Source organism: Canis lupus, chromosome 30 (genome assembly GCF_011100685.1).
Source record: "Canis lupus familiaris isolate Mischka breed German Shepherd chromosome 30, alternate assembly UU_Cfam_GSD_1.0, whole genome shotgun sequence".
In the NCBI taxonomy this organism is placed as follows: domain Eukaryota; kingdom Metazoa; phylum Chordata; class Mammalia; order Carnivora; family Canidae; genus Canis; species Canis lupus.
The window spans coordinates 30,187,438-30,202,662 of record NC_049251.1 but is presented as its reverse complement, the minus strand read 5'-3'; the positions used below and the strand labels follow the sequence as shown (position 1 = coordinate 30,202,662).

The following is a 15,225-nucleotide window of genomic DNA, read 5'->3' as shown; positions in this document are numbered from 1 at the left end:
CCAACTGTTCACATTGTTTGTTCAGCACGGCAGGGGATTTTCCAGGCCCTGGACTGCTTTGGGGGGGCGGGGAGGCTGCCGGAGGGCTCAGGGATTCGTGTCATGTGGGGCTTTTCTCCCCTGAAGCGCAAACTGACTGCTCAGCGGCTGGAACCGGGCAACTGGAAGCCTCTGGGCTGAGAGCCCGGGCTGGCCTCCCCCCACCACCACCCTAAGTTTGAATCACAGAATCAGGGGCCTCAGAGGTGGAAGGGACTGGTTGTTAAGAACAGTAATTAACATTTGTACAGTTAAAAAATTTCATTAAAAAAAAAAAGCCGAAACATTTGTACAGTTCAAGAAGTACCATTAAACAATGAGCTGCGGTCCCTTGATGGCTGCTGCGCTGACATGTGTCATCTTGCCTACTCCTCGCAGGCTTGGTAGTATCATCCTCATTTTACAGATGTGGAAACTAAGGCCCAGGGAGGTTAAGTGGCCGGTCACACAGCTGGTAGGTGGAGCAGCAAGACCGGAAACTCGATCTTCTGTTCTGCCCCAAGGTTAAATGCTCTTCCCGCCACAGCCAAGAGGCTGAGGTGATGTGAATGCCAGTTGGGTTTCCCCAAGCAGAATGGACACTGGGTGAGGACAAGGCTGCCTTCTCCCTGCACGCATCCATCCGTAATGCTGAGCCGAGCTGAGCAGCTGGGAGGCGCCAGCAGGGCCTTCCTGGTGAATTAAGAAATGCGGGGTCCTGTCCACCCTTCACCCTGCAGTGTCAGAGCCCTGGCTCTGCCCTGGCCTCCTTATCTCGGCCAGCTGGGACTTCTCTTTGCAGTTCAGTCTTATTTTTCTTTAGAAGCGCTGGGAAGAGAGCCTGGGGACAGACAGGGGTCTTAAGTGTGGGACCTCATCAAGTCCAAGTTTTGATGAGTGTGGCAGAAACTGGGGTGCATGCGTTGAGGTGTGGAAGGTCGTGTCTACAGTGTGTGTGTGTCTAGATGTTCTGTGTGTTTGCTTAGGCGTAGGTATGTCCAGGTATGATTATTCACTGAATCATCCTAACATCATAGAATCCCAGACATCACCTGCTACGTTTGAGTGAATTAACGTCCAGAAGGAGAAGTGACTGGCCCAAGGCCACATAGCTAGACTGTGACAGAGCCAGGTCCGGAACTGAGGGCTGCCTGATTCCCAAGCCATTTGGCTTTCTGCATGCCCTCCCGTGGCTGCCTGCCCAGACCTGCCTCGTAGTAGGTACGTGCCACTATACTCACCTTTGTCCGTGGTTCACTGTCAGATGCGCCATTCTACCTTTAAGCAAAGTCTCAGGCCGGAGAATGAGAAGGGACCTTGGGCTCTTGAGCTTGTATGGGACAAAGAGGCATCAAGTCAACCTTCTGGAAGACACAACTAGGAGAGCCAACCACTTCCCTATGAGTAATGGTTACTGGGCCTTGTTGAAATGTTGGTTGAAGTGATAAGCATTGGCCTTTGTGAGGTTTTTGCCTTAACCCTGGGGTGACATTCCCTTCCTCCTTTTCCCCCTACTCATCCCTTTTATGGCATGGGGCCGTGTTGGAGCTGTAGGTTCCTCTGGGGCCCCTGGAGACAGGCTCTGGTGTGCTGAGTGACCTCAGGAAAATGAGCTGTAGAAAGGAAGGCTTAGCCCCTCCTGTCACCAAGCAGAAGTAGGTGGGGTGCTAGTGGTCAAGATGGTATGTAAGGTTCCAGGGAGGGATGAGGGATGACATTAGCGAGTGCCAGTTCTGTGCTGGACCAGACACCGTGGGGTACTCCTTTCCTACCCCTGGCTTACAACAGCACTATGAGGAAGGAATTCCTGTGTCCTTTCTAATTGATATACAATTCACACACCACAGAATTCACCGTCTACAGTGTACACATCAGTGGTTTTTAGTATGCTCACATAGTTGCACAACCATCACCACTGTCTAATTCCAGAACATTCCTATCACCCCCAAAGGAAACCTCATATCCTTTCACCATAGCTCTTCATTCTTGTCTCTCCCCAGCCCCTGGCAGCCATTAATCTACTTTCCGTCTCTGGATTTGCCTATTCTGGACATTTCACAGACATGAGATCATATCATATGTAGCATTTTGTGATTGGCTTCTTTCACTTGGCATAAAGTTTTTCAAGTTCCTCCATGGAGCAAGTATCGGTATTGGTACTTCATTTCTTTTGATGGCTGAGTGTGATATTTATCCATTCATCAAGCAATGGGCATTTGGGTTGTTTCTCCTTTTTTGCCTATTATGAAGACTGTTGCTATGAATGGTGTTTTTTGGTGGATGAGGAAGCCGAGCAGCCAGGGAAGGTGAGCATGGAGAAGAGCGGCAGATTGCCCAAGATCCCACGTGGTAGGGGCAGAGCCAGGATCCAGACAGCAGTCTCTCCATGAGACCTGTCTTTCCGTGAGTCGCCCTAGCCCCTCGGTGGGTGACTCAGGACCTGGAGGCTGTGGGAGGTGGTGGGAAGATACCCGCTGATGGCCCTGGTATCCGAAATCTCTCTGCAGGGGAGCTGCCGTGGCCCCAGGAGACCACCGTGGAGCTGAGCTGTGGTGCAGGGCCACTGCAAGTGATCCTGGGTCCAGGGCAAGCTGCAGTGCTGGGCTGTAGTCTGGGGTCTGCTGGACCCCCCACCAGCATCACGTGGAGCAAGGACGGAGGCGCCCTGCCGGAGCTCGACCACCTGCGCTTGCTACCCAATGGCTCCCTGTGGCTGTCCCAGCCACGAGCACCGGACGACAGTGATGAGGGAGCCCCTGGGGCCGTCGCAGTCATTGAGGGCAGCTATTCCTGCCTGGCCCATGGCCCCCTTGGAGTAGTGGCCAGCCAGGCTGCGGTGGTCAAGCTTGCCAGTAAGTGCCTGCATTGGGGTCTGAGCTGAGACCCAGGAAGCCTGGGGTATGGGAAGTGGGATCCCCATTACCTCCTTGTACAAAGCCTGTCTCTTGAGCCCACCCCCCTTTCCCTGCCTCTTGTCCCACTCAATAGGTCCTTTCCTGGTCTGGCTACCTTCTTCCCACCTCTCCTTTTCTTCCTCCTCCTTTTGTTCCCCTTTGAGTTTGAGAGTCTAAGTTGTGTTCTCCCCCAGGAAGCCTGCCAGAAAGGCTGGTAAGAGACTGGGGCACTGGAGCAGGTGGACTGCCTGGAGTCAAGCCCCATCACCCCGCTCACCCCTTCGGGGTTCTCAGGAGGCACAGATCCTCATGAAATAACTTTAGGCCAGAAGAAATGTGCTTCTTACTGCAGGCTGACCATCATGGTGATGTTGGCGGGGGGCAATGCAATTCATTCTGACACAGTGTCTGACCAATAATCACCACTTCTCAACCCCCTGCTGCCTCTTCAACTGTCTGTGGGCTGGGACTTGCCCTACCTGTGCTTCTGTCTCCCTGCGCTTCTGTGTGTCTGTGCACGTGTGCATATGTGCATGTGTGTATGTGTTTCACTGTCTGTGCCCCCTCTCTTTCCCGTGCTCCTCTGCTGTCCCTGCCCACGTCTCACCGACCTCACCCCCAGCACTCGCAGGCTTCTCTCTACACCCGGAGTCTCAGGTGGTGGAAGAGAATGGGACTGCTCGGTTCGAGTGCCACATCGAAGGGCTGCCAGCGCCCGTCATTACTTGGGAGAAGGACCAGGTACCAGTGGCTGAGGAGCCTCGGTGAGTGTCCTATAGGGGAGTGGGGAGTGGGTCCCAGTGGGGAGCCAGAGAGGGCCCTGGGATGAGCTCTGGAAGCAGGATACTGAGGGTCATGGTGGCTCCATTTGTCTAGACTGACATAGGAACAACCATGGCTGGACTCTCAGCTCACTTAGGCCCCAAAGAGAAGCTGGGCAAGCACTTTTTGTTCCCTGCAAAGAATGCCTCCCACTAAGCTATGGAGCTTAGATAGAGAGCAGTGATAGAGTCCTTCAGAGCTTATCTAGTCCAATCACTTGCCTTATTGAGGAGACTAAGGGCCAGAGAGAAGCTACCTTTCTTCCAAGGCCACACAGTGAGTCAGTGGCAGGAAGTTTGTCCGTTAAGAGCACAAACACTGCTGGGAGGCTTTTCTCTCTGCCGGGATCCTCTGGAGGTGCTACCCAGGATGCATAACCTTTTTCCTCTCTCAACTCCATCCCGTGGTTTGCAGGATCTGATAAATAGGGTGGGGGGGTTGGTTGTGGAGACCCTTCCCATTTTACCCTGCTCCCTCTTCATCAAGATAGTGGGTAGGTAGAGTGATCCCAGGGAAGAGTTTCTTGGGTGAAAGAGAAGCAGAATCTAGACCCAGGACTTCTGTGGCCTCCTGGGGAGGCCCAGATGTATGCAGCAAGAGCAGGAAGCACGAGGCTCATTTGCTTTTGTGGACTTCAAGCTGGCATCAAAACAGGATTGTCACCCTATGGATTCTTACATCTTTGGAAATGTAGCTCCAAGGCCTTTCCAGCATCCCCCCACCTCCCCAGCTCTCTAGCTGTAGTTACCAGCTTGCTCTCTCCTTCTCTCCTGGTGGACGTAGGGCTCCTTGGGCTCAGAAACACTGGTTTCCAAGTCTCCCTGCCTTGAGACTCATCTGTCTTGCGTGTGTTGAGTTGTCCCAGCTCCTCTGACTTTTGCTCATATCTACGTAGGGGTGGAAGTGAAAGAAATTTCTGGGTGGAAAAGTGACAGGGCACATCCCTGCAACAGTTGTAACAGAGGAAGAAGGGTAGGAGGTCAAGGTGCTGATGTGGATGATTGCTTAGCCTGTTGCTCTTCACAGAGTCCCTTCTCACTCAGCTTCATCCTCCCCATGTATAAAATTAAAGGAAAAGAAAAAAAATGAAAGGGTTGGATTAGGTCACTGTTCTTTGTAGCACATTAGTCACTAAAGGTGCTTCTTGAGGAAAAGTATTCTGTGGTCAAATAACGCTGGGAAAACTGCCTCTAAATCCCCCCCTTGGAGTTGACAAGGCTCTGAGAAGCCCTGTATGGAAAGCCTGTTAAGCTCATTGAACCCAGCACTTCCTAGACTCATCTGCCCACAGCCTCTCTTGCTGTGTTAACCCAGTTAACATCCCATGAGTGAGCATTCTAGGGAGCGACACTGGAAGTGCTGACCAGCCTTTGTAGCGCTGGCTGACGCTTTAACTTCTGTGCCTTCCAAATGTGGGCCCCTTGGTCGGTGCTTCTTGGGGGTTGCTAAGTGAGAACCAAGGGAGAGCCTACTCTTGGCAGCCCCTGGAGAGAGTAGGAGAGAGCAGAGAAATTGCTGCATGTCGAAAGGCATGATAGGCCCCATTTAATGAGAGCTGTTTTCTCCCTTAATCCTTCCCATCATCTTTCAAGGTAGGTATTTCATGTTTTCCATATTTTCCTCTATTTACTTTTAGGTTATATTCCTGGAAGATGGATTTTTCACATTCACATATGCAAAAACAGAAGAAACACTTATTGCGCATAGACAGCCTCTATTAGTTTTGATGGCTATCCTCTGGAATTTTTATAAATATCCTCTTTTATTTATTTTTTTTAAAGATTTTATTTATTTATTCATAGGAGACAGAGGGGGTGGGGCATAGACACAGGCAGAGGGAGAAGCAGGTTCCCCGTGGGGAGCCCAATGTGGAACTCCATCCCAGGATCCTGGGATCATGACCGGAGCCGAAGGCAGATGCTCAACCACTGAGCCACCCAGGCACCCCAATATCCTCTTTTAAAGTTTGTGTCTTACTGCACATACTGGGTTTTTTTTTGTTTGTTTGTTTGCTTATTTTAAGTAAACTCCCAATGTGGGGCTCAGACTCACGACCCCTAGATCAAGAATTACACATTCTACCTACTGAGCCAGCCGAGGTGCCCCCATGCTGGATTTTTTTGCTCATTCACCCTTTTTCCCAAAACAAAAATGGAATTATAGAGCAACTTCTACTTTTTCTTCACTTAACACACCATGAGCATCCTTCCTGTGGTCTACGCATATGGTTATTGCAGATATTATTATCTGGATTGTTTTGTGAGAGAACTGAGGACCAGAGACAGAAGAAACTCGGCCCAGGTCACAGAACTAGGACACAGAGTGTGGGATGCCAGAAACCTGGCACAAATGACACACAGGCCCCTTGTGATTTGGTGGTTGGGGTGGGGAAGCTGCAAGGTCTGAAGAAGTTCATGCTGCAGATGGGCTTAGAAGTCAGGTGGTCCAACTGTGGCTCCGAGCAGAGAAGTGACTTCCCCCAGAGTTTCTCAGCAAACAGTAGGCCTCCCTCGCCTCTCAACATCTAGTTCAGGCATCATTCTACGAAGCCACAGGCCTCTCCCAGAAGTCTGGAGCTGCCAGTTCCTGGGCTCTCAGAATGTTTGCCCCCAAGTCCTCTGAAAAGTGATCCTTAGCTATAAATAAGCCAGGCTAGCATGTCCCGGCACATTGTGTGGGGGAAATAAAGAAATGTCTAAAACAGCAACTTGATTATGCCCAAGGTATGTATTTTTACACATGCCCAGATATAGTACATGTACAAATATGCTATTCATAAGCTCAGCCCAGCGGTTTGGAGGAGACCATATGCCTTGGCGTTGGGTGCACACATGTGCAGTTAATAAACACACTCTGCCAAGGTATATATGCATATTTTTGGAGCTGATGGTGAAGATTAGACCCCAAGGCAATACACTGGTACTTATACTAATTTCTAATGATAGGGGATAATTTTCTTTCCATGGGAACCAGTAATCAATGAGAGCAATGTTTCCCAAATCCTAGGAATTCACAAACCCCCTTTATAATTTTGGCCATTCCGAAGCCATTTATTCAATCACTTACTTAATACATTTCTTTAAATCGGCTCTCTTTTGTAACTTTAACACGTACTAAAAAGGAACATTATCTCACTGCAGTAAAATGGAAAACCAGCAAGACTTACCATAAATATAAGGTAGTCATAAAAATAAATACACAACCACTGGGATAAAAAAATGTGTGTCTGGATCCACTTGAAGTCGTTTTGTTATCACCATTCACTCACACTTAAAAACAGAGCATCAATGGACCTCAGTACCTTAGGCTTCCCAGTCCAGCCTTCCACCCTACCCATCTCCCAGTACCTAGGGTGTCTGTCAACCCCCTGTGACCCTCAGCCAGGGTCCCTTTTCCCTAGGTGGATCTCTGAAGGGCTTGGGGTCGGAGCTCCTTGATCTTTCTGAAATTCAGAGCAGCTGTGTAGTTTCTACTGTGTACTTTTTTTTTTTAAATAATCTCTATGCCCAACCTGGGGCTGAACCTCATGACCCCAAGATCAAGTGGCTTATTCTCTACCCACTAAGTAAACCAGGTGCCCCTTTGCTGTGTTCTTTTTTTTTTTTTTTTTTAATTTTACTTATTTATTTGACAGAGCACGAGGGAGCACAAGCAGGGGGAGCAGGGAGAGGGAGAAGCAGACTCCCCACTGAGCAGAGAGCCCAATATGGGGCTCAATCCCAGGACCCTGGGATCAGGACATGAGCCCGAGGCAGACAGATGCTCTATCGATGGAGCCACCCGGGCGCCCCCGTCTGCTGTGTTCTTGAATCCCTTTTGGGAGGCGGGGCAGCAGGCTCAAGCTCAGGCTTGGAAAGGGAATGATCCTTTCCTTTTGGAGAGAGGTCGCTTTTCATTTTAGAAGTAGTTATTTTGTTTTATTTGAGGTTTGAATTAATTTTACAATAATAAAGCATACCAATTCAATGGGAAAAAATCACCTACCAACTGGACACAGACAGTTGTTTATTGTGATTTTTCCCTCCCCAATCTTTTAAAATATGTGTACAGTTTATATCATTGTAAATGTGTGTTTAGAATCTGCAGTTCTTAGATAGTGTTTGTGTCCATTATCTAATGTGAGCTCCTAACACATTAGGGTCGGGATTTTGAATTAGGCAGGACAGAATTATTTAACCCATTTTTCAGATGAGAAACCCAAGGCCCAGACATGTGATGTCGCTTGGTAAAATCACATCTGCTGAAACCAGTTCTCTCCTCTATGTCACAGCTTCTCTTGTGTGAGAGCTGGGAGTTCCACACAGTGTTCAAGGGCATATGCCTTTTTCAGTTTCAATTTTTAAAAGTTTTATATTTCCAACCTAATAAATATTCAAGAAAAAAATTTTAAACACAACAAATAAGCATTCCCGGTGATCGCACTGCCAGAGAAAACCTCCCTGAATGATGTGAGCTTTACTGCCCTTGACTTTTTCTGTGCATATCCTAACATATCATTTATCTAGTTTCCAAACATAGAACTGCTTCATAAACACTGTTTTGTGACTCCCCCCGCCCCCACTAACCAATATATCTTGGACATCTTTCCAAGGACAGAGCTTCTAAAAACACATTTTAACAAAACAAAAGATTTTAGATGAACAGTGAAAGTGGTTTCATCCCACTTCTGTTGGCTCAGTGATGACACCACATCAGAAAAGAGCTATCCTTTCCTCCCTTTCCTTCCTTCCTTCCTTCCTTCCTTCCTTCCTTCCTTCCTTCCTTCCTTCCTTCCTTCCTTCCTTCCTTCCTTCCTTCTTCTTTCCTTCCTTCCTTTTCTTTCCTTCCTTCCTTCTTTCCTTCCTTCCTTCCTTCCTTCCTTCCTTCCCATTTGTCCTTTCCCATCAAAGTTTCCTGGCCCAGGATTTTACCTCTAGCCACCCTTTCCTCCATGTGCCTTCTCCCCTGCTGGCCCCAGCACTGAGGCAAGCAGCTGCTGGAGCTGAGGGTGAGACACCAGATGGATTTGCCTGTGGGATGAGGGAGGGAGTGAAGCAGGTTTATGCTCATTCTCTAAGTCTTTGGGCCATAGCAGTTACCAGGTCTGTGGCCAGAATTTTCTCCCAATACCCTTGAGCTAGTTCTTCTCTCCTGTGTTTGGGTTGTTTCATACCCCGTTTCTCCATGAGCCATGGACCTTCATCAGGCACGCTGCTGCCCCATTATCTCTCTGACCTTGGCCTAGCCTACATCCAGGGACCAGCAGCGTTTGCTCTATTGAGAAACTGGGACTCTCAAACATGAGCTAATCTTTCAAGGATCATAGATGGAGGATTCAGGAAGACCCACCACCCACCCCCTCCACTTGAACCAGAGCCCACTCCACTTACCACCACCCCAGTGTCCTCTGCAAGGATACAGCCTTGCCTCCATTGCACTATCTCCCAAGCAAGGGCTCCAGACCTTTCTAACCTGAGCCGCTTTCCAACCCTTTAACCAATAGGGCAGAGAATACCACTTTCATCCATCCTTACCCCTCCTAGGTAGTGTGTGTATTGACTGGGGCTTCCCAGGGACCCCATCCTTTCCCTAGCCATCTGATGGCTGCTGAGACAGGCAAGTGGGAAGAACATGGGATTTGGCACCAGAAGACCTGGATTCAAGTTTCAACTCTGCTCCAGCTGTGAGTCCCTGGGAAAACACCCTAGTGCCTCTGAAGCCTTAGTTTTGTCACCAGTAAAATGGAGATTGTGATGCCTGCTATCTCTTCAGACTGTTTTGAGGGTCAGATGACATTGTGTGAATAAAAGGGATTTTTATCAGGGAGGGAGAAGGTAATATAGGCAGGGGGTAGATAAGTTCATGTTGTATAGAAGGCTATATGATAAAAAGTAAGTCTCCCACCATCAGCCCCAGGATCCCAGGTCCCCTCCCCAGAGACAACCACCATTACCAGGGACCTTCAGTGCAAGCGTACAAGTGCGCATATCCCCACACACTGTTCTGTACCAAACATACTTTGGAAATCGTCCTGTTTCAGGACACATGGAGCTGCCTCCTTTTTAACAGCTGTCTAGCATTCCATTGTATGAATGTACCCAAACCGATTTAGTTAGCTCCCACCCCACAGATGGACACTTGGATTATTCCCAGTCTTCCACCATTGTGTAACCGTGCTCGAGTGAATATCATTAAACATGTTTTTGTGTACATGCCTGAGAATATCCGTGGGAGAGAGTCCTCAAAGCAGTGTTGCTGGGTTGAAAGGCACGTGCAGGGTTGATTCTGTTACCGGCTTGCCCTTGCAGGCAGGTGTATCGATTGGCATGACCACAGGGGGACCTTCCCCCATTCCCTCATCCACACAGGGTGTCCTTAAACCTTTTGATCTTTACCAACCTGATAGGTAAAAATGGTATCTCACAGCTTTAGTTTGTGTTTTTTAGTATGAATGATGCTTGAAAGTGAGATGCCTTGGGTAGTTCAAGCTGGAGGGGGAGGTGGGCCCAGGACCGCTCCCTGCGGAGCTCCTGCCCATCTCATAGGTGCCCTTTCCCCCTTCCCAAGGCTCATCACTCTTCCCAACGGGGTCCTCCAGATCCTGGACATTCAGGAAAGTGATGCAGGCTCCTACCGCTGCGTGGCCACCAGCTCAGTCCGCCAGCGCTTCAGCCACGAGGCCGTGCTCAGCGTGGCCCGAAGAGGTACGGGGGCAGGCTGGGTGGGGGAATGGGGTCTTCTGACATCAGCCACATCAGAGCTGAGAGGTACCTCCTGAGGCCCAGGCTCTGCCTTTAAACAGGTGACAGTGTAGGAGTGCCATTGGGCAGGTGCGGTGAGGAAGCCCAGAGAGGGCAGTACCACCTAGCAAGTCAGAGATAGAGCTGGAACTGGAACCCGAGACTTCAGACTCCCAGGCCTGGGCTCTCTTCCAACAAGATGCTCGTGCTCCCTAAGGTTGAGTGGGGCATCCCCAGGTAGGGACAAACGGGAGGGAGGGGGGAGGGAAGGCATCCGAAGGCAGGTATCAGTGCCCTGAAGCCCTGGTCCCCGCCCTCTGGGCATGAGCAGATTCACCCCTTGCTGCTGGCTGGGCACTGCAAATCCAGTTCCCTGCAGTCTGGTGATCCTGTTCTTTCCATTTCTCTGAAAAGCTCCTGTCTTGGCGTGATGCAGTAGGAAGGGCACAGGCTCTGGGGTCAGAAAGATCTGGTTTGAATCCTGGCCTCTCTGCTTACCATCTGTGTGACCCTGAGCTGTTATCAAATGTCTAGCTCAGGGAGGTTGTGGGAATAGCTGAGATAAGAGTAGAAAGTGCCTGGCACCTAGCAGGTGCTCAATAGATCTCAGCACAGGCCTCCCCCAGCGGCGCCTCACTTGCCTTCCTCTGCCATGACATCTCCGCCCAACGCTGCCCTTCTGCACATCTCTTCCCATCCCCCTCCTCACCCCTCCCACCTCCACTCCATCCTACTTTCCTGTGGTTTAGCTGGTAAGCAGGTCTCTGGGTCCGGTTCACTCTCCCTCCTGTGCTGGGGCCCTTATGAGGGAAAGGGGGTCTCTGCCTCCACCTGCTGGACAAACCAGGTATTCACCATGCTAACCCTGGGGCCTGGGTCACAGGGAGAACCTGGCAGGGAACCCCTGCTCCTGGAGCTGTCGAGTGGAGGAAACTCGAGCCTATCTCCTCCTTTTCCCACAGGGAGCCCAAAGCCCTTTGGAGAAGGGACTTGCCTAAGGTCGCACAGTACATTAATGGCAGTGCTGGAGCCAGAACCTATGACTATAGACTCAAAATCCAGGCTCTAAGTCTACCCATGACCCTGATGGTCCTCTGCCTGAAGGGTGGGTTCCATTTGGTAGGGGAGATTGGGGGTGGTATGCCAGAGGCCAGGTTATCCCTCTCCTGGCTCCAAGAGAAAGAACTCTGAGTTCCAGTCCTAGCTCTGCCAAACTCTGCGGCTGCTTTTCCCATCTGTCCAATGAAACCCTGGCTGTTCCCCACCCCATGTGCCTCACCAGGTGACTGTGAGCATCAGGTGAAGGACACCTAATGGTAAGGCTGCTTGCTTGCCTGCCATCTCTCTCCAGGGTCCCTGGCATCCACCAGGGGGCAGGACGTGGTCATTGTGGCAGCCCCTGAGAACACCACTGTGGTTTCGGGCCAGAGTGTAGTGATGGAATGTGTGGCCTCCGCTGACCCCATCCCTTTTGTGTCCTGGGTCCGACAGGGTAAGTGGAGGGAGGTGACCTGAAGGCTTGGGAAAGGAGGACGTGGCATCTCATGTATCCTCGGGTTGGGAAGCTATAAGGGTGATCACTCCATGTCACAGGAACTCCTCTCCCAGGATTGAGGAACACCCGGACAGACTTAGTCCTCAATCAGTGTGGAGTATGTTTCCTTTATGAAGCACTTTGAGTCCACTTATTTAGAGTGGTCTTAATGGTGTTGCAAGTGAATGTGGGAGACCTAGAGTCGGGTGAGAACAGACCCCACTGCTGGTCCACTTGGATTGCTGCTGCTGCCTTGTGTGCTTGTCTTCATGCTGGGCACAGTGAATTAAAAAAAAAAAAAAAAAAAAAGTCAGGTGAGAGAGACAGGAATCCTGCCCTCTCCACTCATCGTCTGGGTGAGGGAGATAAGATACATACTTAGGAAGAGAGATTTGACAGTATCAGGCAGCAAGTGATAAGTGCCGGGGGGAACTGCGTTACACGAGATGCCATCAGGGTAGTGAGGATGCTGGTCACACAGCACCCTGCCGCCTATGGAGCGCTCCACCCAGCCTCCTGCCAGAGCCTGGAGGAGCCCTTTGAAGGAGGTAGGAGTGAGGACTCTTATTCCCAGTAGACAGATGGGGAAACTGAGGCTCAGAGAGCTTAATGCCCAAACTTTAGAGCCTGTTCTGTTTCTGGTACACCACTTCCTACAGTTCTGAATGGAAGAAAAGCAAGGATTTTTAAAAGATTTTATTTATTTATTTGAGAGAGAGTGCTGGGGGGGAGGGCCATGCAAGAGGGGGAGCAGAGCAGAGTGGGAGGGGAGGGACAGGCAGGCAGACTCTGTACTGAGCAGGGAGCCCAACCCCTCTGAGATCATGATCTGAGCTGAAACCAAGTGTCAGACACTCAACGCACTGAGCACCCAGGCGCCCCAGCAAAGATTATCTTTGTTTCCTTTGTCAATGAGAAGTGACTTTTCCCAAGTTGATGGCAAAAGTAAGTCTTAAACCTCACTTTCTTTACCTTTCTCCTTTGCCTCAGTCTATTAGCCTACACTGTCTCCTTTTCGTAAGTTTTATCTCACGTTCAAAAGGGTATGTAATGATTATGTAGAGTTTAAAGAAAAAAAATAAACCGAACAACTTCCCACTGAACTGCTGAGATTGGACAGTGCTGGTATCTTTGGACTTCCCCGACCTGCACACCTCATTGAACTTGTGACACTTGCCTGGTTAGGGGGAGTCTGGCACGAGCAAGGCCCTATTATTAGGGTAGGTGATGTCGCCCAGAAGTTCTGAGTGTTTCTCAAATCCTGACCTTGCATCAGGATGTTGCAGGGAGCTTGTTAAAACTGCAGACTCCCTTCCTTCATGCCTGGACAGTTTGTGAGCCAAGAATCTTAATATTTAAAACTGCCCTAGGTCCTGCTACTGAAATTGTGGTCTTTGCACCCACCCGCTGCAGCTAGTTAGAAATGCAGAATCTGGGGCTTGCCCTAGGCCTCTGCATCTTAACAAGGTCCCCTGAGAGACTCTGTGATTCGAGTGCACACGGAGGATTTGAGAATTGCTGCCCCAGAGAATCCTGACGCTGGTGGTCCTGGGAGCTCCCTCGAAGAAAGTCTGCTAATAGTACTCCTGGACAGGGACTGGGAAGAGAAAGCCTGGAAAAGGATGTCCTTCCTGATGCCAGTCACTGTTCCTTTTCTAGAAACTTACTCCACCAAGTCAGGGAAGAGACATGGCTTTTTGTTTTGTTTTCTTCTGGTTACGAAGGTCATGTGTGTTTGTTGTAGAAAACCAGGGAAAAGCAGAAATTCCACCACCCAAAGAGATTAAAATAGTTAACATACAAGTGTATTTTCTTCCAGATTTTTTCTTTTTTCTTTTTTTGCCTTTTTAAAAGATTTTATTTATTTATCTGAGACAGAGAGTGAGTGAGCAAGAGAGAGGGAGAGAGAGAGAAAGAGCAAGAACACGCATGAACAGGGAGGAGCAGAGGAAGAGAGAGAAGCAAACTCCCCGATGACCAGGGAGCCTGATGTAGGGCTGGATCCCTGTACCCTGGGATCATGACCCAAGCAGAAGGCAGACACTTAACTGACTGAACCACCCAGGCACCCCTTTCCAGACTTTTTCTATGCACATGTACATTTTTCCCAGAAATTGGGAGCATGCTATATTTACAAGTCCAAGTCTTACTTTAATTCAACAGTATATCATAACCATCTCTAAAACTATTTCTTTTTTTAAAAAATATTTTATTTATTTATTCATCAGAGACACACAGAGAGAGGCAGAGGCATAGGCAGAGGGAAAAGCAGGCTCCTTGTGAGGAGCGTGATGTGAGACTCAATTCCAGGACCCTGGGATCACTACCAGAGCCAAAGGCAGATGCTCAACCACTGAGTCACCCAGGTGTCCCTCTAAAACTTTTTCAAAAAGCAATTTTAATGACCATAGTCCATCATTTGAATATAACTATAATGCGATCTGCCAGTCCCTACCGTTGAATTTTGAAGTCCTTTCCCGATGCCCACTATTACAATCAACACCATAGTGATCAGCCCTGTTCATACCTCCCCGGGACAGGTGCCCACAAATGGGATCCCTGGGTCATAGTCAAGGTGGAGCCCTTCTCAGCATTTACCCTTTCTCTGGCAGCTTACCCTTTTTATTTTTTTATTTTTTTAAAAGATTTTATTTATTTATTTCTTTGACAGAGAGAGAGCACATGTAGGGGGAGTGGTAGGCAGAGTGAGAGAGAGAAGTAGGCTCCACAAGGAGCAGAGAGCCGGATGCGGGGCTCCATCCTGGGACCTCAGGATCATAACTCAAGCCAAAGGCAGATGCTCAACTGACTTAGTGACCCACGTGCCCCAGCTTACCGTTTTTAAAAACTTTCCCAATTTGATAGGTGAAAATTAATATCTGTGTTTTGGTGTGCATTTCTCTGATTATGTGAAACTGAACACTTTTTTGAGTGTGTTTCTTGGCCATTTGCATTTCTTCTCTGGATTTTCTGTTCATGTTCAGAAAGCAGGGGCTTTAAAAATGGTTCTCAGTTCAGATTCAAGATAAAAGTCTTGCATATATTCAAATCTTTGGTTCTGGGCAGACCTCTCAGCCATATCTTCATCACAATATTGGGGTAAGACCATACAGGAGGAGTGCGTCCTTTTTTTTTTTTTTTTTTTTTTAGATTTATTTATTTATTTTATTTATTTATTCATCATAGAGAGAGAGAGAGAGAGACCGAGACATAGGCAGAGGGAGAAGCAGGCTCCACG

At 49.1% G+C, this 15,225-nt stretch overlaps 1 protein-coding gene across 1 annotated transcript in view; it reads left to right on the top strand.

Annotated features, from left to right (window-relative positions):
- Positions 1-15,225, top strand: part of IGDCC4 (immunoglobulin superfamily DCC subclass member 4) — a 40,503-nt gene that overhangs the window by 7,034 nt on the left and 18,244 nt on the right. The window contains exons 2-5 of the mRNA XM_038580736.1: positions 2,526-2,870; positions 3,535-3,676; positions 10,281-10,417; positions 11,805-11,945. Of these exons, the coding sequence (XP_038436664.1) occupies positions 2,526-2,870; positions 3,535-3,676; positions 10,281-10,417; positions 11,805-11,945 (765 nt within the window). The remainder of the gene's footprint in view (positions 1-2,525; positions 2,871-3,534; positions 3,677-10,280; positions 10,418-11,804; positions 11,946-15,225) is intronic.